Here is a 20,446-nt window from a genome sequence, read left to right as displayed (position 1 = left end):
GTGTGCCTTTTTTTCGCGAAAGCTGAACAAATCCGAGAGGAACTACACGGTGTATGACCGAGAACTACTTGCTATTCATGAAGCGTTCCGGAGATGAAGGCACCTGCTAATTGGCGCAGAACATAAGGTGCAAGTGTGCACTGACCACAAGAACCTAGAGTATTGGAGAACGGCACGAGTACTCAACCAACGGCAAGTGAGATGGGCCCAGGAGTTCTCCAAATTTAACTTTGAGATTTGTTACGTGCCAGGCCCGGAGAACATTAGGGCGGACGCTCTCTCATGCAAACCCGAATATTTGGAAGGGGAGGGGGCACCCGAAGAGAGACATGTCATTCCAGAGGACCGTTGGGTGTGTGGGGCGGCATTGGTGGGGCAAAGAGAACTGGTGGAGGGAACGGAGAATGATGAATACGCCCAGGACAAACTCAGGGGTCTCAGGAGGGAGGGAGATAAACCCGGAGGTTTTGAGGAGAGAAACGGGACATTGTACTACAAGGGAGCACTGTATATACCTGAAGGAGAGTTGAGGGGGAAGGTACTCAAGCAGCTGCATGATAGCCCCACAGCATTTTGGGCAACACAAAACCATGTGGCTAGTTACCAGGGAATTTGGGTGGCCCAAGGTCAGGGAAGATGTACGGGAGTATGTGAGAGGTTGTGACCAATGCCAGCGAGCCAAAGGGGAGAGGCGGGCGCCGGCGGGGTTATTAGAACCGCTACCCACACCTGAAAGACCATGGGAAGCAGTGTCAATAGATTTCATGACTGATCTGCCGAAGTCCAGAGGGAAAACAGCCATCATGGTTGTGGTAGACCTGTTAACCAAAATGGGTCACTTTATAGCCTGCTCACATGCTGTCACGGCAGAAGAAACAGCGAAATTGTTTGTAGAAAATGTTTTTAGGTTGCATGGCGCTCCCTTGAGGGTGGTTTCAGACCGAGGGAAACAATTTACTTCCAGGTTCTGGAGGAAGCTCATGAGCTTACTGCATGTAGAGGTCAATTTTTCAACTGGCCGGCATCCTGAAACCAACGGGCAGGCGGAAAGAGCCAATGGCGTCCTCCAGCAATGAGGTGTTATGTCAATGACAGAGAGAATGATTGGGTGGAGAAGCTGGCATTGGCGGAATTTGCCTACAACAATGCGGAGAACGTGTCCACAGGGATGAGCCCCTTTTTGGCTAATTACGGGTGCCATCCCAGGGCTTTCCCAGGGGGGGAAGGGGAGAGATGGAGCGTCCCAGCTGCCGAACAGTTCGTAGAAGAAATGGAAGCGATCCATCATCAGCTCCAACTCAACTTAGAGAGGGCCAAGGAGGAGTATAAGAGGCAGGCAGACAGAAACCGAAGGGAAGGTGAAACCATTAGGGTGGGGGACCATGTGTGGCTGTCAACCCAAGGGTTACCATTCAAAGGGGGTTGTAAGAAGTTAAGACCCAAAAGATTGGGCCCATTTGAAGTCACGCAACAGGTCAACCCAGTGGCTTTCAGACTCCGGTTACCAAACCACATGAAGCTGCACCCAGTTTTCCACAGGTCGTTACTGTCACCGTATAAAGGGGACAGAGAAGGGAGGTTCACCCGGGGACCAGAAATGGAGGAAAGGGAACACAGCAGCCATGTGGCGGAGATCCTTGATTCCAGGTAGAAGGGAGATCAAGTGGAGTATTTGGTAATGTGGGAAGGGGAACCGGAGTCGGAAAACACCTGGGTCATGGCAGAGGATGTCAATGACGAGGTCTTAATAGAAACTTTTCATCAGAGGTTCCCACGGAAACCTCAGCCTGTAGCGAGGTTCCGGAGGGAATACTTTGCAACCACAGACGACGAAGAGGAGTTGGAGGGGTTCACAGACTCCGAGGAGGAGGAGGATTCAGAGACCCGGAACTGCAACCGATGGAGGGAAATGTTCGAGACGTCTGAAGATGAAGAGGGTTCTTTTCGGGGTTTTACCTCCTCACCGCCCAGAGGAGAGGGAACGGGAGGGGGTGACGGGGGCCCTGGAGGGGAGGTGGATGTCAGGGAACTGCCATCGGACGGACAGGTGGTGGAAGGGCTCACGGAGGTTGGGAGAGACCCAGCAGCTGAAGCAGGAACCAGCAGGGGGAGAGGTGGGTCTCTGAGGGAAAGCGAGCAGGAGGGAAGGCTCAGGGACACTTCCAGCGAGAACAGTGGGGAGGTTTCTGGACCTCCCATAGGGAGACCCACTCCTCGCCGGAAACTGTCACGCCGTGAGTCCAGAAGACGTGTTTCCGTTAAGGAGCTTTTATGTTGGAAGCGATTTCGAAAGCAGCCACTGTCGGAAACTGCCAGTGACTAGAGGAGCCATGTCTGAGGGGCTCCATCACAGACAGAGGTTTGTGGACTTGAGCAAACTCTGAGGGACTACGATTTTACGCACAAGCAGCTCATCATCCCATCACACCTAGCAAACAGGCCTTTTGAGAAGGGGGCTGTGACAGAGCACTGCCATTGCCTGCAGCATGGTCCTACAACCAAAATAATGGATTTCAAACTGAAACAGGAAATGAGGTATATGTGTTAAATCTGTCTCACCCTCTCTGTGCTTATAAGCTGAAAGCAGTCCCTTTTCACATTCTGTATACCGGGGGTGAGGAACATTTTCCAGACTGACAACCATCTTGGGCCATCTTTTGAGGGGCCACAGACCAGTAGTGGGTGGGGTAAGAGGGAAAGAATGGGTGGAGCAATGGTGTGACTCTTACCCCCACCCCCATACACATCTCTTCATCCAGACAAGCAAGAAGTATTATCACGGTTGAAGGACACATTCCAGCCAAGCAAAGAGCCCTTCCGGATGGTGAGAAGCAGGGCCAAGGAGGAGTATAGCCCACACACTCCTTGCAGAGGAGAGCTCATGGCCTATAGTGGAACCAGCTAACTTTCACGTAGGGCCCACTGGGAGAGCCACATAGTCTGTAATCCTGCACTCATTCAGGAGGCCAGGAAGGAGCCACCAAGCTGATGCTCAAAGCAGGGATGGGGGGGGGGGAGAGAGATGACAGGGAATGGGAGCCACAGGTCTGTTATCATAGGCTGCCATCTCAAATACACTAAAGGTGGGTGAAGCCAAAGGCAGGGTCTTCAGCTTGCAGTGGCTGCTTAAATTAACACCACTTTTGCCAAGCTAGTGCCTTCCAGCTATTTTAAAAGCTTCTTTAATGTGTGATCTTGAGATTTCAGACAAGCTTCAGTTTTGGGGTGTCCCTATGGCCCCCAGTTTGATTCTTAATTACTCAGTTTGTGGGGCAGCACAAAACATGGTGTTTGCCATCACAAAACATTTGCACCTGTTTGGTGTCAATTGGACAGTTTTGGATTTTTTGGCATTAACTTGTGACCTCAATTTGTCAATTTCTCGGTTTAGAGGGTGGCATAAAACACAGGTTTTGCAACACAAAATGGCACAAACTAGCGCAAAACTTTGGCATCAGTTGACAGGGGAATCCAGAATTTTGGGGTCACACATTAATGAAGCTTTGATTACAACTTCCATCAGTCAAATGCATTTGCAGATTAGTTTTTGTGGCTGCCTTTTTCTTCCACTCACAGCTCCTTTGATCCAACTTGTGACCTTTGTCCCTGCAGATTGATTATTTGTTTGATCAGTGTGGACCATGAGGAGGAGCAGGAATGGAGGCAGATGTGCATTCAATTTGCTGTCCTCTGAACGCTCATCCCTGAATTCTATTGCCTTGTTTTAAAAATACAGTAGCAGACTTTCATTTCTTGCCTAGGGGAAATTCCAGCACCTGCATCTTCAGCTTTCATTTCGCTTCCTCTCCCCTGCTTTCTAAATTGTACGTTTTCAGTAATGTCTATTATTTCCCTTAATTGATCTCACGAATGCCTCTCATTCCTTAAGTGCGCGTGAATTTTAGTTGTGTTGATTTGAGCCATATAGCCAGTCTATTTGTTTTATTTGTCAGAGACTTGTTGAACCCATTTCATTTTGAAATGCTTCATTTTGAAATGTAAGAGGTGCTTTGCAGAATATAATACTTTTCATATGAGTACTGCATTATATGTGGCTTAACAGCCAAGGTTTTTAAAGCATCAAATTTAATTAAAAGCACAAACTAAATGGCTTTAAATTGAGCTGCATCCAGGGTCTCTAAATGCCCATTTAATTAACTGAAATGTCAGATGTGTGTGCTCGCACGTGTGTGTGTGTGCGCGCGCGCGCACGTGTCCCCACACTTTTGGCTTTTTATTTGAAATGACAGTTTGAGTTGCCTACATCATTTATCAAAGAATAAGAAATCAATGATTCCTTCTATATATTGGTAATGGTAAGATTTTTCTGAAGTAGTCTAGTGCACACTCTAAAATGACCTATAATGATTGGCAAAAGATTAATCAAATTTGCTTTTCAGTGCAAGTTCAATAGGAGCTGATTTGTACATCACACAGGAAGAGGTGGGAGAATTCTGGATATTTCTACTGCAGATTATTGGTGCAGGGTTGCAGTGAATGGATGAACTGAAGCATGGAGGCCATAAGAACTTTGGAGGAGCTCTGCTGGCTCAGGCCAAAGCCTGTCTAGTCCAGTGACCTGTTTCCCCTTCAGATGCCCCTGAGAGCCCACAAGCAGGACATGAGGAAGATGGGGAACTTGCCAGTCTAGGAGCAGAACAGAGCCTGGACTGGACCAAAGAGTTCAGGGATGAGGAACCCGTGACCCTCCAGATATTGCTGGGCTCCAGCCTCCACCAGCCCTGGTTCAGTTCTGGGCAGCAGAAGTGGGCTGGCACATCCGTTTCAAGGCAGTGGGGCACTGCTCTTCTAATGTTTTCTCTCTCCTTCTTTATAAAATAAGAAGGAACATGCATCATTTTAAAATAGTTGGGGGCCCATGTTGATAGTTTTGGCTTATCGGTTGCTCCTAGGAAACCATGATGGACCATGCACTGCGCACCATCTCCTACATTGCCGATATAGGTAACATCGTCGTTTTGATGGCCAGGCGCCGGATGCCCCGATCAGCTTCGCAGGACTGTATTGAGACGACCCCCGGCGCACAGGAAGGAAAGAAGCAGTACAAGATGATCTGCCACGTCTTCGAATCAGAGGATGTAAGTGAACGGCATTTGGAAAAATGCATTATTTAGAGGTTGTGCATGACTGAAGCTTTTGCTTGGTTAAGCCTTTCAGAGATGTTCAGGGCCAATGTGTTTGCTGCCTTTCCATTCCCAAGAAGTTTCCTCTTTATTCCACTTGGAATTCCCTGCTCAGAATGCACATCCATGCGTTATTGCCCTTCTCCTGGAGTGCTTGAACGTTTAATAATTTACCTTACTTTTAAAAGGTCTTTTAAAGCAGACATGACCTAAAATGACAGCATAACATGGACTCATAGCTCAGTGTTATCTACTTTGACTGGCAGCTGCTCTTCAGGGTCTTGAGCAGAGAAAGATCTTCCCCACCACCTGCAACTTTTATTTGGAGATGACATGGAGCAAAGTTACTCTCTCCTACACGCAAAGCTATAATACCTGAACCATGGTCCTTCTCCCGCCTTGGGGTGGTGAGCCGGGGGTCATCCAGATGTTCCTGGACTACAGCTCCCATCATCTCTGATCATGAGCCATGATGGCTGGGGCTGATGGGAACTGGAGTCGAGCTACATCTGGAGGGCCACAGGTCCCCACCCTTGCCCCACCCTTAAGGGACATCCCTTTCTTGCTGTCATTGTGTTGCAGACCATGGGTAGACCTTTGCAGCAGGGAGAACTGTAGGGCTGGCAAATCATTGCAGAGCAGTCAGAGCATAAATATAGGTCATCTAACACAACTGCCATGATTTAATTACATTACTCCTTAGTGAGCAATTGAATAGAATCTAGCTTACATACCTTTCCTTACAACCCTAGTGTAACGACTGGCAGTGGAATATGTATGTGACATGTGCTTGACTCTAGTTTAGTGTGCGCTAGATCATAGGCTTCCATGCTGTGGTCTGTGGATCATCAGTGGTCATGGAATACTAGAATTGTCCAACCCCCTGCAGTGCAAGTCCATTAGCTTCTTCCAGGTGGCCCACAGTGGTGACTCTGCAGAGTGGCATAGGTACATGTGTATGATGAATGACGGGCACAGAGGCTGTTTCACTGTCCTTAGAACCTGGTGGTCCTCCCAGAAGGAGTACAGCACAGCCAAGGAATAAAGCCAAGGCTGGCAGCAAGATGGGGTATATAATTTTAAATATTTTAAATAAAATACTTCAATGTCTAGCAATCGTACATCAAAATTGCTGAACAACAGGCAGAAAAATTATTCCACTTTTAATTTTTTTGCAGGCTCAGCTGATTGCCCAGTCAATTGGCCAGGCCTTCAGTGTGGCATACCAGGAGTTCCTCAGAGCTAATGGCATCAACCCCGAGGATTTGAGTCAGAAGGAATACAGTGACATCATCAACACCCAGGAGATGTACAACGATGATCTGATCCATTTTTCCAATTCGGAAAACTGCAAGGAGGTTAATTTGCCCTGTTCTTAAAGCAAAATCATATGTTTTGTTGCTCCTTCTTCACTGTAGGATTAGGAATGTACATGCTGGGAACCCATGTGGAGTTTTAAGAACTCATTTGCAAACATATATTTTCATCGTATGCAAACAGTAACATAAAATTAAATTCACTGAGCTGGGTTTTGAATTTTGCTGTTGTTATTGAGTTTGGACTTTTTTCAAGCAGCCCCTTTACCCCTTCAGCCACCCCCAGCTTCCCCCCACCTCCCACTATTCACTTGTAAGAACATAATATGCCCCTGCTGGATCAGGCCACTGGCCCCTCTCGTCCTGCATCCTGTACTCACAGGGGCCAACCAGATGCCTCCATGAATTTGCCCAATCCTCTTTGAAAGCCAACCAAGTTGGTGTCTATCACTGCCTCCTGTGGGAGCGAGTTCCATAGTTTAACTACACACGGTGTGAAGAAGTGCTTTCTTTTGTGTGTCCTGAATCTTCCAACATCCCATGATGAACACACACCTGGATGTGCATGGATAACAAACAACCTCATGGAAAAGGAAGGGGTGATGAATGAAGGGAAATAAATGAGCACCAAACTATTTATGGAGTCAATTTATGTTGTTGTTGTTTTGTCGTTTAGTCGTGTCCAACTCTTCCTGACCACCTGGACCAGAGCATGCCAGGCACTCCTTCCTCCCCCGCCTCCCACAGTTTGGTCAAACTCATGCTGGTAGCTTCGAGAAACACTATCCAACCATCTCTTCCTCTGTCGTCCCCTTCTCCTTGTGCCCTCCATCTTTCCCAACACCAGGGTCTTTTCCAGGGAGTCTTCTCTTCTCATGAGGTGGCCAAAGTATTGGAGTCTCAGCTTCATGATCTGTCCTTCCAGTGAGCACTCAGGGCTGATTTCCTTAAGAATGGATAGGTTTGATCTTCTTGCAGTCCATGGGACTCTCAAGAGTCTCCTCCAGCACCAGAATTCAAAAGCATCCATTCTTTGGCGATCAGCCTTCTTTATGGTCCAGCTCTCACTTCCATACATCACTACTGGGAAAACCATGGCTTTAACTATACAGACCTTTGTTGGCAAAGTGATGTCTCTGCTTTTTAAGATGCTGTCTAGGTTTGTCATTGCTTTAATTCCTCCTCACTTTCTGCCATCAATGTTGTGTCATCTGCATATCTGAGGTGGTTGATATTTCTTCTGGCAATCTTAATTCCGGCTAGGGATTCATCCAGCCCAGCCTTTCGCATGATGAATTCTGCATATAAGTTAAATAAGCAGAGAGACAATATACAGCCTTGTCGTACTCCTTTCCCGATTTTGAACCAATCAGTTGTTCCATATCCAATTCTAACTGTAGCTTCTTGTCCCACATAGTCAATTTATATACTGCTTAATTACAGGTGACCTAAAGCTAGGTGTGATGTTTGTCATATAGTTTGCCCTTTGATAGTAGTTGTTTGTTTACCAATAGTCAATGTGGGGGGAGGAGCCAGATCAGGGCCAGGACAGAGGGGATGGGAGCTTAACCCTTCACCCTTATCATTGTCCAGATTGCAATTGCCACCACCCTGCAGCTTCTTAAAAATATGTTTAGTATTTTCCAAAATAGCAATTATAAAACTGAACATTGCAAGGCAAGATAAAGTCCAACCATGCACCACAAAAATACATTTCCCCCCATTCAGTGTGAGGTGGTGGGACTCCTTCATGAAGCTGAAGAAAAGGCATTTGATATTGTTGTGTGTCCACAACCCTGAGCAGTGAGAGACTCCAGGGGTTCCAGTGCTTACCTAGGATTTTGTTTCCTTAAAATAAAGGTCAGCTGGGATGGTGGTGTCTTTAGGATATATAGTTTTATTTGCAACCTGAGCCATAAGATGGAGGGGCTCCAACAGATCTTGCCTCCCTGTTAGGTGCCTGGGGAGGGGACAAAGTAATAGCTGTGGATTCAGCACAGATTATTATTATTATTATTATTTTATTATTTTTTATTTCTACCCCGCCCATCTGGCTGGGTTTCCTGAGACAAGAGAATCCAGCATCTCTCTGGCTTTCAGCTCAGCCAAAGTCCCTCTCAAACAGTTGTAACTAGCTCTCTCATTTATTGGTAAATAATTTTTTATTAATTTTCAATTACTAAAATCCAATATAAATCACATTTTATCAATTTCAAATTACAATTCAAATTCAAATACATATCAGCTATAAAGCCAATTATACATTTTGTGTGGCCTCCCGCGTGCTAGATTTCAAGTTGAGATGATTTTATTTCATCCTGCTTCCAAAGTCTTATTAATCCAATTACATTCAGTCTTGATCTTAATCCCTTATCAGCAGCTACAAAGTTTTTGACTTCCATTTGTATTGGCAGGGAGCTTGCAAGGACAATTGCCCTCAAATCATCCTTGTTTATCCTTTGCTAACGGTCTCTGCTATTGTGGGCATGGCATCCATTAAGGCAGACCAGAACTGGAAGCCCACAGTTGTAACTAGCTCAATCTTTGGCTGGGACTGATGGAAATAGATGCCACCTGGAAGATGCCAAATTGGGGAAGGCTAAACTAGTCTATTGCTTTTGGTGTCTCCCCTAATCCCCATGGCTTTGTTGAATAGCTCCTCTCCCTCTGCTCCACTTCACACTTGTAAATCTCAGTAAATTATCAACACCTTGTATACATGAACACAGGAAACTGCCTTATATGAAATCCTGTCCACTGAATTGTGTCCACACTGTCTGGCAGCATCTCCTCAGGGTTTTAAAGGGGGGACACCCCCCAGGACCTTCAGATGCCCTCTCACTGAGCTTTCCCTTCCTGTCTCCCCCTGCCAATGATCTTTTTCCTGAACAAAGCACATCTTTCTCATAGAATTCCAAGCCCATGCCCATCCTTATTGTTGTAGGATTATTTATTTATTTTTGCATCTTTTGCTAAGTGTTATATATTTAAAGTCAGTAATGGGCCTCCCGCTGTGGGGTAATCGGCACTGCACAGAGTGGGCCTGTTGCCTGCTGTGGCTTTACACAGAGGATGCATTGCTCATGTCCTGTGTCTTGCATCTTTAAAAAAGACATAGTGAGGCTGACTGTATGTTTCCAAAATGGCTTTGCAAATTCTTATACTGCAGGTCCAGCTTCCTAAGTAAATATTCCTAAATATTCCCCATATTTGGCATGTTGTCCTTAAGGGACTTTTCCTGCTACTCATTCCAATGTCCACTGCTTTTTTTGGGGGGGGGGCAGGGAGAAAGTGGGAGGGCTTTTGGATCCCATCAGAACATTGTACCTTTCCCCCCTAAGCTGGGCAAACACTTCCTAGCAGAATTCTGCAACCCTAAAATTCCCACAAACATTCTCCCTCCCATTTGTTTTATTTTGCAGTTGCAGATAGCCAAACACAAGGGTGAGATTCTGGGTGTGGTCATCGTGGAGTCTGGCTGGGGGTCCATTTTACCCACAGTGATCCTGGCCAACATGATGAATGGAGCCCCTGCTGCACGTTCAGGGAAGCTCAGCATCGGGGACCAAATTATGTCCATTAACGGGACCAGTCTCGTGGGGCTTCCCTTGGCAACATGTCAAGGAATCATAAAGGTACTGTATGTAATGTCTCACTCTGAATGTGACTGACCTGTATGAAGGACTCTATGAGTTGAAAATAGAAACTCTGTATGTACTTTTGTTACCCAAGAAAAATCTTTTAATAAAAACATTTTAAAGGAAGGAAGGAAGGTACTGTTTGGGATGAGAGGGGAGGGGTCTGTCCTGTGGATTGTGGAATCCCACTTCCAAGAAATTCTGCAATTACAGATTTTGATGTTGCCAACACTCTGGGTCTTACTGACAGCAAAGGGAGAAAGTGGGAGGATGAGATTGTCACCAGTTTATAAAATCCAAGGTAGTCGTCTCAAGAGCCACGAGGCCTCTCTGTCTTGCTGAAGTCAAGCGGGTCTCACTCTGGTTAGTGCCTGGCTTGGAGACTGCCTGGGAATCAGATGCCTACCACACTGGGTTCCATGAGGGGAGAAGGGCAGGATAGAAATGTAAGGGGAATTTTTAAAATCATGATGATGAATGATGGTGATAAAAGCATGTCCTTAGTTGTTGCCTTGTCTGCCTATTTGGTAGGTTGTGGAGGAATTGAAGCATTGGGGAATGCTTGCAAGCCCAAGGGCTACATTCCCTTGAAGGCAGGCTTCTGGGGGCCATATGCCAGTGGTGGCCATCCAGAGGGGCATTCCATCCATTCCAGCTGTTCCACACCCCTACTTCTCCTTGCATTCAGGCAACCAAGACACCCACTGTTCAAGTTCAAGGATCCAAGTTCAAGTATACATTTGCACCAGGCAAAAGCATTTAAGGAGGGTGCAGAACAAGACTGGTTTTTTGGGGGGGGTGGGGTGGCCTGAGGATAGTTCCAAAGGCCAGGGAGAGAGACCTGGAGTCAATTCCTGGACCTGCGCCTCCTGTCCCCACTGCATTAGATCAAAGATGAAACACACAGTTACTTGCATCAACTCACTTCCCATGCAGGAGCCCTTTGGGTGCCCCCAAATGGGATAAGACAGAAACACCATTAGACACAACCAACTATGAAGTGGCTGCCACTGGAAACTGCTTTCCTTTGTTTGTGATGAAGAACTTGCTAAGCTTGAGGACATTTTTCAGGGTCTTAAGAACCAGACGCAAGTGAAGTTGAACATTGTCAGCTGCCCTCCAGTCACCACTGTCCTTATAAAGCGACCGGACTTGAAATACCAGTTGGGCTTCAGTGTACAGAATGGAATTGTAAGTTCACTTTTCCTTGTAGTGTTGGTATGGTGGTTGGATTTGAAAACTATTGTCTTTGCTCAAAAAGAGTCGGGTGGATAAGGACAATGGTTCCTATTTGCTGTTTTAAAAAAATATTACTGAGATTTTTCAAATAAACAAAAATTACATCATTACAAAACGCATAAGAAATAACTTAACTACGAGCTTAGTTCTTATGCTACTTGTGGATACGCAGAAAAAAGAGAAAATCCAAATAATTATTTAGAAAATACTCAAAGAGCGATATGGAAATCCAAGAAAGATAATTAGTAGCAGATTTTAAACTACAGACCAAAACTGTTTAGGTATAATCCCTGCCCATAATGATGCTCTGGAGGAAGAACTGCTCCCTGTTGTCTCAAAACAAATTCAACAGAGACCAAGTAACTGAGATTTAACTCCTCTAGGTTTTCTGTTACATTCTGTAGCTTTTTCTGCAACTGCTAACAGCCTTACCTTATTCCACCATCCCTTTAAGGTGAATTGGAAATGAAAATTTAAATTGCTGGGCTGCTTTGAGAATGCAATATTTAGCTGAGGATAAAAGGCGAGTGAATTTTGCACATGGTGGAGAAAGTTGACAGATACATTTCTCCCACTGGCATAATGCACTCGCCCAGGGAGCTCCCATGGAGCTGAGTGTCAAAAAATTCAGGACAGACAAAAGTGCTTCTTCACACAGTGCATAGCTAAACTACAAAATCCACGCCTGTAGGATGTGATGATGACCATTAGCTTGGGTGGCTTAAAAAGGGTTAGAGAAATTTAGGAAGGATAAGGTTATCAGGGGCAACTAGTCATGATGGCTGTATATTACCTATGGAGTCATCATACCTCTGAATAGCAGTTGCTTGGGGCAACAGTCAAGAGTGAGGACTGTTGCTTTAATGCCATCCTTGTGAGCTTCTCAAAAGAGACTCCTGGCTGGCTTCTGTGGAGCTGGGAGAGCTCAGTTGGTAGAGCCTGAGGCCCTTAATCTCAGGCTCATGGGTTCACGTCCCACATTGGGCTAAAGATTCCTGCATTGCAGGGGCTGGACTAGATCACTCATGTGGTCCCTTCCAACTCTACAGTTCTATGATTCTAGAACTAGATGGGTCTTAGTTTGATCAAGCAGACAGACCCTTCTTTGGTTATTACGATGACTTCTGCAAATAGCTGATTACTAGCCATGATATAGACAAGTTCAGTCTCCTTGTTGAGCAGCAGTGAGTGAGGACTCTTGCTTCACAGCCTGCCTTGAGGTCATCCAGCAGACAGCTGGCCGCTGTGGGAACAAGAGGCCCTTTCCATATTAGCCAGCAGTCCTGCTTGTAGATTCTTTAGAGGAGCCCTGATCTCAAAGAAGTTCATGCCAGCTGGTATACAGTGGTGCCTCGCAAGACGAAATTAATTCGTTCCGCAAGTCTCTTCGTCTTACGGTTTTTTCGTCTTGCGATGCACGGTTTCCCATAGGAATGCATTGAAAATCAATTAATGCGTTCCTAGGGAAACCGCCTTCAGACCAGGTCCGGGGACAGTCTGTCCCCGGACCTCATCTGAAGGCTGGGGGGGGGGACAAGGGCTTTTCTTCCCACCCCCAGCATTTTAAAAAACCCTGGGACAGTGGAGGACTTCTCCGCTGTCCGGGCGATCTTAAAATGCTGGCGGGCGGCATTTTAAAATCGCCCCGGGACAGCGGAGGACTTCTCCGCTGTCCGGGGCGATTTAAAAGCCCCTGGGAAGGCAGGCAGGGGGGACAAAGACTTTTGCCCCCCGCCAGCCTTCAGAAGGTGTTCCCGCCCCCCCGCCCCGCTTCGGAGCACCGTTCTGAAGCAGGGCGGTGGGGGAAGGTGTTCCTGCCCCCCCGCCCCGCTTCGGACCACCGGGAGAAGCGATCTCCCCGCAGCCGCTTGCTTCAAAAGAGGTCCGGGGCGCTGCCCCCGGACCTCTTTTGAGGCAAGCGGCTGCGGAGAGAAGCGATCCGCTTGCTTCAAAAGAGGTCCGGGGCCTCTTTTGAAGCAAGCGGCTGCGGGGAGAAGCGATCCGCTTGCTTCAAAAGAGGTCCGGGGCCTCTTTTGAAGCAAGCGGCTGCGGAGAGAAGCGATCCGCTTGCTTCAAAAGAGGTCCGGGGCCTCTTTTGAAGCAAGCGGCTGCGGGGAGAAGCGATCCGCTTGCTTCAAAAGAGGTCCGGGGCCTCTTTTGAAGCAAGCGGCTGCGGAGAGAAGCGATCCGCTTGCTTCAAAAGAGGTCCGGGGCCTCTTTTGAAGCAAGCGGCTGCGGGGAGAAGCGATCCGCTTGCTTCAAAAGAGGTCCGGGGCCTCTTTTGAAGCAAGCGGCTGCGGAGAGAAGCGATCCGCTTGCTTCAAAAGAGGTCCGGGGCCTCTTTTGAAGCAAGCGGCTGCGGGGAGAAGCGATCCGCTTGCTTCAAAAGAGGTCCGGGGCCTCTTTTGAAGCAAGCGGCTGCGGAGAGAAGCGATCCGCTTGCTTCAAAAGAGGTCCGGGGCCTCTTTTGAAGCAAGGGGCGGTGGGGAGAAGCGATCTCCCCGCCACCCCTTGCTTCAAAAGAGAAGACCCGCTGTCCCAGGGGCAAGCTTCGTTTTGTGAAGCAAGCCCATAGGGAAATTCGTCTTGCGAGGCAACTCGAAAACGAAAAAACCTTTCGTTTTGCGAGTTTTTCGTCTCGCGAGGCGTTCGTCTTGCGGGGTACCACTGTATTTGGAAGTCACCTAGTTGCAGCAGCAGGTTGCTTTCTGAATAGGTTTCCCATAAGGCAGTACCACTTTAACTGGGGTTTGGTACCATCTAGTGGCTGTTAGGCATATTCACAAGTGGCCTCAATGCCACCCTGCTCAGTGAATGTCTAACGCAGGGCATAGCGAGCACTTTTGAAGGCAAAACAGAAGGATCCACTTTGCCCTGAGGAGTAGGAGGATTTCTAAAGGGTGAACCTGGAGTATTAGAACGTCATCTGACGGAAATTCTTTTCATATAACTATTTCAACGCATTATATGTGTTCTGAAAACAGTTCAGAAACTTCAGGTGGTTCAGAAGTCAGTGACCAGGCTGCTCACTGGGACAAGACGGTTTGAGTGTATTACACCGATCCTGGTCCAACTGCACTGGCTACCAATTAGTTTCTGGGCCCAATTCAAAGTGCTGGTTTTGACCTCTAAAGCCCTAAATGGCTCAGGACCACAATACCTCGAGGACTGCCTCTCCCCATAGGAACTGAGCCAGACCCTTCAATCCTCACCTGAGGCCCTTCTTGGTGTGCCTCCTCCATGAGAGGTCCAGAGGGTGGTAACATGAGAAGGGGCCTTTTCTGCAGTGGCTCCCTGTTTGAGGGATGCTCTCTCCAGGGAGGGTCGCCAGGCGCCTTGTATCACATATCTTTAGGCACCAGGCAAAAACTTTCCTCTATAACCAGGCCTTTAGCCTTTAACCATCTTTGGCCTTTTAGAAGTGAGCGAGATGTTATTCATGTATTTCCTTTTCCTCTTGGCTTTAATAAATCTATGTCAGGGGGTTTCTCTGTTCGTTTGTAAGTTGCTTTGGTTGAACAAAATTTAGCAACAAGAGCAGCAGCAGCAATATGAAAAGGAATGCCTGTGTTGCAATTCTCAGTATATACTGAGATTTGTGATATTTCTGTCTTTTGCATTGTGTGATCTCATTCCATACTTTCTACCTTCCTGGGTTTTGTTTTTCACATCTTGCATTTTGCTTCTGATGTTGTTGTCAAACATTACTGCTACCTCAATTTTACCTTGGCAAGGACTTTGTTTTGAATAGAGTCTAATGTGACGATGGGGATCCCATGACCCTCCAGTGTGGCCGGATTGCACTCCCCCTTCTGTGACCATTGGCTCTGCTGGCTAGATTCCAATAACAACAACGTCAACAGGGCCACAAGTTTCCTATCTGATCTGATATATTCAAATAATGATAATTGCATGTATGCATGTTGAATTTCAAATGGGGAGCCAACCTGTGAGCATCTATTTACTGAAGATAAAGGTGTGAATTTACCTAGCTGGATTTTTATGTCTTAATTCTGTGGCTCAGACCTCTGCCATATAGGCTGTGCCCTTGGATCTGCTCTGGGCTCCATCCCTGTGCAAGAGGGGCCAGCCCTCAGACCCTCACCCAATATAAGGCCTTAGCCCTCACTTTTGGCAAGTTTGCATAAAGCTGACATGGAGCTGCCTTCCCCAAGCTGAAGTCCTCCAGGTGGTTTGCACCACAGCTCCAATCAGACCCAGCCAGCCCAGCCTTAGAGCAACAGAAACCTTTTTCAACCTTGGCTCCCCAGATGGACTACAACTCCTCTTATCCCTGACTGCTGGCCCTTCTCACTGGGGATAATAGGCTGAGAAAGGCTGATCTAGACAGTTAAGAACCCACGAGGTTCTTAAGAAAAAGGGAAGATTGGGTCAGTGCTGTAGTGGGCATTGCCAGAACCTGGGGCAAGGCAAGCATTGCAGCTCCTAGCCCTCTTTTGAACATTGTGCAGGAGGCAACAGATATATTTCACTGCACCCCTGCGGCGGCAGCTGCTCCTCACAGAGGTTGCCTGCTGGTTTCTGTGTTCCCTCTCTCATCACAGTGAGCTCCCACAGCTTCTCTGTGTTGCCATTGCAGGGTGTGTGTCTTGTCCAAGGACACATGCCGGGAGGGAGGCCCCAGGGAAGGACCAGCGTAGGCCAGGAGAAGCCTGGGCTCCAGCCAGCAGGAGTTCTGCCCAGGGGCGGGCATCCCTTCACCGGCCACTGCAGCTCTGACGGCCCGGCTAGCCTCCCCCTGGGAGCTCAGCCATGCAGCCGCTGCAAGAGAGCCTGTCATGGGGGCCTGGGTTGCGCCCCCTCAGAATTCTGCTCCTGGGGCCACAGCCCCCTCACCCTATGCCATTTGATTGGGCATATATTAGCATATGACATTCGTATGGAGCAAAAGTTACCTTTAGTGAAATGAAGCGTTGCTTTGATTGGAAGGCATTCAGACCAAGTATGAAGTAAGAAAACTGATGCTTATGAAGGGAAGCACATTCTTGATGGAGAAAAAGAGTTCTATAGCTCGAGGTAACTAACTAGTTGGAGAAATAATGAAGCCATGCATGCACCTGTTCTCAAAAGATGCAGCCAATATGCCCTTGCACCATGAGGTCCAGAGAAGTGTGCAAACAGCAAGAACTTAAGAAGAGCCAGCTGCTGGATCAGGCCCATCTAGTTCTGGATGCTGGATTCATTCCCATCTTAAACTGGACCTGATGAAACCCTCACCCCTGTGAACTTAATGCTGTCATTGTGTACACATTTGACCCAGAGATGACAAGCTGTTTGGGATCTCTTTGGGAATTTTCAGCAGATAGCCCAGCAGCTGAGGGATTGAGACGGGGGGGGGGGATCTCACCACAAGAGCTTGGGGCATTTCCTGCCAGCCAGCCAGCTGTGTTCATCTTAGGTCCGTGAAGCACAGTTGGACCCCCTTTCCTCAGGCTTGAATTGATGAGTTGGCTTCTTGTCATCTCCAGCTGCTGCTTTCGGTCTGTTACCACTAACTGACCTGAAAGTAATTCAGGGCTGTAGATGCCCAGCCTAAAGAACAGGGAGCCGTTTCAAAAGTTTTCTGCATGTCACCCCCACCTATCAACTGTGTTGTGCTATGTTGCAAACCTTCCTTGCTAAATAAACCGAGGAGTCAGAAAGAGATTCCAGGTCCCAACTTGGAGGGAGAGATAGATACAGTATTTAGCCTGAATAGCAAACCTAGCCTTGGAAATTAATCCCTCACGGTGGTCTAGAATCTGATCCTCTGGTTCCCAAACTTTTTCAGGAAATCCACCTCCTTGGTTCCATAAACTGTGCTTCCCATCCTACCCTACAAAAAGGCGTTATTGAGAATAGCAGTCTGCATGAAGGGAGATACTAACACAATAAAATTCAAAGCAGTAACAATTAATTGCATATTTATTCAAACAATTCAACAAAAGGAAAAAAAGAGCATTGACAGGTATAAGGCTAGGAGACCATTTCCCCCCCCCCCAACCTGGGCCAAAACTGAAATAAAATGTTTAGAGCAGTAGTTCGCAAAGTGGGTGGGGGGGGGACAGTAGGATTCCCTAGTGGGTTGCTAAGAGGTGGCAGTTGGGGGGCACTGGAGGTGTAAATAACAATAAACTTTTGAAAATCTGGTAACACTGGATCACGTTCCATTTCCCACCTCCTTCCCAAAGCCCGGCTTAAGCCGGCCCCTCAAGGGGAAGAGGCTATTGATGGCCATTGGCCATGGTGACTATGCTCTGCCTCCGAACACCACTAGAGGGCTCACTATGTTTGGGTCCTGCTTGCAGGTTTCCCACCAGGATCTGGGTGGCCAGCGTGAGACCAGGGGGCTGGACTAGATGCACCATTGGCCTGATCCATCAGGGCTCGTCTTGTGCATTTACATCTAGGCCCAAGGGCAAAAGCTCATGACCTTCCTCCTAGTTCTGCAGGACACCTGGCACAACCTTAAAAAAAGAATGTGAATCTCTCTCCCTCTTTCTCTCTCCAGATCTGCAGTCTGATGCGAGGTGGGATAGCTGAGAGAGGTGGTGTCAGGGTTGGCCATCGCATCATTGAGATCAACGGTCAAAGTGTCGTTGCCACGGCTCATGAGAAGATTGTACAAGCTTTGTCAAACTCTGTGGGAGAGGTGAGGCTTTCAGAGCAGAATATTTCCCCCCATAATAAAGGACTGTGACAGATTTAGTTTCTCCTTGTTGGAGGAAAGGGAAAGAAAAAGAATAATTTGTGTTCCAGGCTGAATCCAAGATGGTGGCCTTGCCTGTTTTTCATCTAGTTTTCCAGAAAGATTGTGTGTTTGGATTGTGTGTGTGTGTGTGTGTGTGTGTGTGTGTGTGCTTTAAAAAAGAAAACTCAGATACATTATTCAATTTCAGTGTTAGGGGAGAAAATTAATCAAGTATTGGAAATCAGTAGATTCATGCATGAAATGCACAATGATCATTTGTCTTCATACGTTGTGGTAGTTTGATGAATTGGCATTCAGATAGTTGACTGAAGAGAGCAGGCTTGTAAAACAGGCATGTGATGTGTAAACATTTGTCAAGATCTAAAGAGAAATCGGAAACTGGGAATTTCAAGGTAGTGTGCTGGAAGGGAAGAATTTATTTAATCTGTTGTCCCTATCGTAAGGTCGGCGGTTCGAATCCCCACGGCGGGGTGAGCTCCCGTCTTTCGGTCCCAGCTCCTGCCCACCTAGCAGTTCAAAAGCACCCCTAAGTGCAAGTAGATAAATAGGTACCGCTTTATAGCGGGAAGGTAAACGGCATTTACGTGTGCTGCGCTGGTGCAGGCTCACCAGAGCAGCTTCGTCAGGCTGGCCACGTGGCCCGGAAGTGTCTCCGGACAGCGCTGGCCCCCGGCCTCTTAAGCGAGATGGGCGCACAACCCTAGAGTCAGACACAACTGGCCCGCACGGGCAGGGGTACCTTTACCTTTACCTTACCCTATCCACACTAATTTGAGTTGCCTTGGAAGCAACATCCACCCCTTGTCCCATCTCTGTCTCGAACATCAAACGAATGCCCTTCTAAGTATAATGCCTGCATACCATCCTTATGGGAGGATTGTAAGGATCTGCAGAAAGAAAGTATGTCAGGGAGAGGGCAGAGCTAGCAAGATTTCTGTGTGCAGGGTGTGGTTTCATTTCTTTTTGCATGCCAACACATTCAGACATTTGAGCCCCAGATTGATACAAGGGAACCCCATAGAGGCAGCATTCTTACGAGGGAGGGGTCCTTCTCTAGAATTATTTTTCTCTTGAGATTCTTATTGTTTACCACATTTAAATTCTTTTTCTCTTGAGATTCTTATTGTTTACCACATTTAAATAGCTGCCCTGGGTGACTTACAACATAATGTTGAAAACACAATGTACAATACTTAGTTTAAAAAAGCAATTCTAGGGTCACTAAGCTCTAGCCCTGAACTAGTTCCAAAACTAATGTATTTTACCCTGTCTGGACAAGCACTGAAAAGTTAGTCAGACGCTGCATGTGTACTACAGCCCTTACCTACATTTAGTATTGGAGCGTCTTTCTTTCAAGTCACCCCCAGATTGTAATTTCTGTGCTCATGATAGGTCTGTAGGAAGACTTGTTTTCCATGTGCAAGGAGATTGTGCTGCCAAGGTATTTTCAAATATCTGTGCTCACCACTCCCCCCCCCCAAAGTGCATTCTGGGTTGGTTTGACTGAGTTGGCATAGACAGGAGCCTCCCCAAATGTTTGAAATGCTCTCCAGTAGTCAGCGATAAGAACGGGACATATGTCTTTTCAGTTTTCCATGTCCAGTTTGAGGCACTATTGCAGCCAGGTTCTGGGAGTCACACATGGGGAGGCTAATGTTGCACTCAGATCCTGCCTGTTTATTTAGCTAGCAAGATTTATATGCACCTACTGAAAGTAATGATAATCTCTGAGCAGTCCACATCAAGTTTATGCACTTCCTAGGGCCTCTGGTGAACCACTGTGTGTACATGATACTGGGCCTTTGGCCTGATACTGCATGACTTTTGTGCTTTTAAGAACTCCTTTTCTCTTTTTGACGTCTTCTAATCTCGAATCTTGTAATTTAATAATTTATTATTTATATGCCGCCCATCTGACTGGGTTGCCCCAGCACAATACATCACACCCTAAAAACTTCCCAGAACAGGGCTGCCTTCAGATGTCTTTTAAAAATCACATAGCTGTTTATCTGTTTGACATCTGGTGGGAGAGTGTTCCACAGGATGGGAGCGATTACTGAAAAGGCCTTCTGCCTGGTTCCATGTAACCTCAACTCTCACAATGAGGGAACCATCAGTAGGACCTCCAACCTCCGTGTCCAGTCTGGATGATGGGAATGGAGATCCTCCTCCAGGTATACTGGGCTGAAGCTGTTTAGGGAGGTTAGGAGGAGGACCCTGTGCTGTTTTGCAACCTGCTTTCGAAGTGCCACTGAGAAGACAGGCAGTGACACCTTCCTCCTATGCCCTCACTGCCCTTGACCTCACTTACCAACACACATAAAATCCTATTGGCAGTGGTGACCCATATGATTTTGGTGATGACCTTACGGAAGCATGTAAACAAAATCACATGGT

General features: G+C 47.2%; 1 protein-coding gene across 5 annotated transcripts in view; it reads left to right on the top strand.

The window, feature by feature from the left end:
• The window catches only part of APBA2 (amyloid beta precursor protein binding family A member 2), a 122,326-nt gene that overhangs the window by 100,005 nt on the left and 1,875 nt on the right, over positions 1–20,446 (top strand). For all 5 annotated transcript variants that reach the window (XM_082198046.1, XM_082198042.1, XM_082198044.1 and 2 more), the window contains 5 exons: positions 4,914–5,099; positions 6,323–6,502; positions 9,883–10,095; positions 11,170–11,289; positions 17,849–17,989. In XM_082198046.1, the coding sequence (XP_082054172.1) occupies positions 4,914–5,099; positions 6,323–6,502; positions 9,883–10,095; positions 11,170–11,289; positions 17,849–17,989 (840 nt within the window). The remainder of the gene's footprint in view (positions 1–4,913; positions 5,100–6,322; positions 6,503–9,882; positions 10,096–11,169; positions 11,290–17,848; positions 17,990–20,446) is intronic.

This window comes from Podarcis vaucheri (assembly GCF_965113315.1).
Source record: "Podarcis vaucheri genome assembly, chromosome: 14".
NCBI lineage: Eukaryota > Metazoa > Chordata > Lepidosauria > Squamata > Lacertidae > Podarcis > Podarcis vaucheri.
The sequence above is the reverse complement of the archived record's forward strand: the minus strand, read 5'-3'. Positions and strand labels throughout refer to the sequence as shown.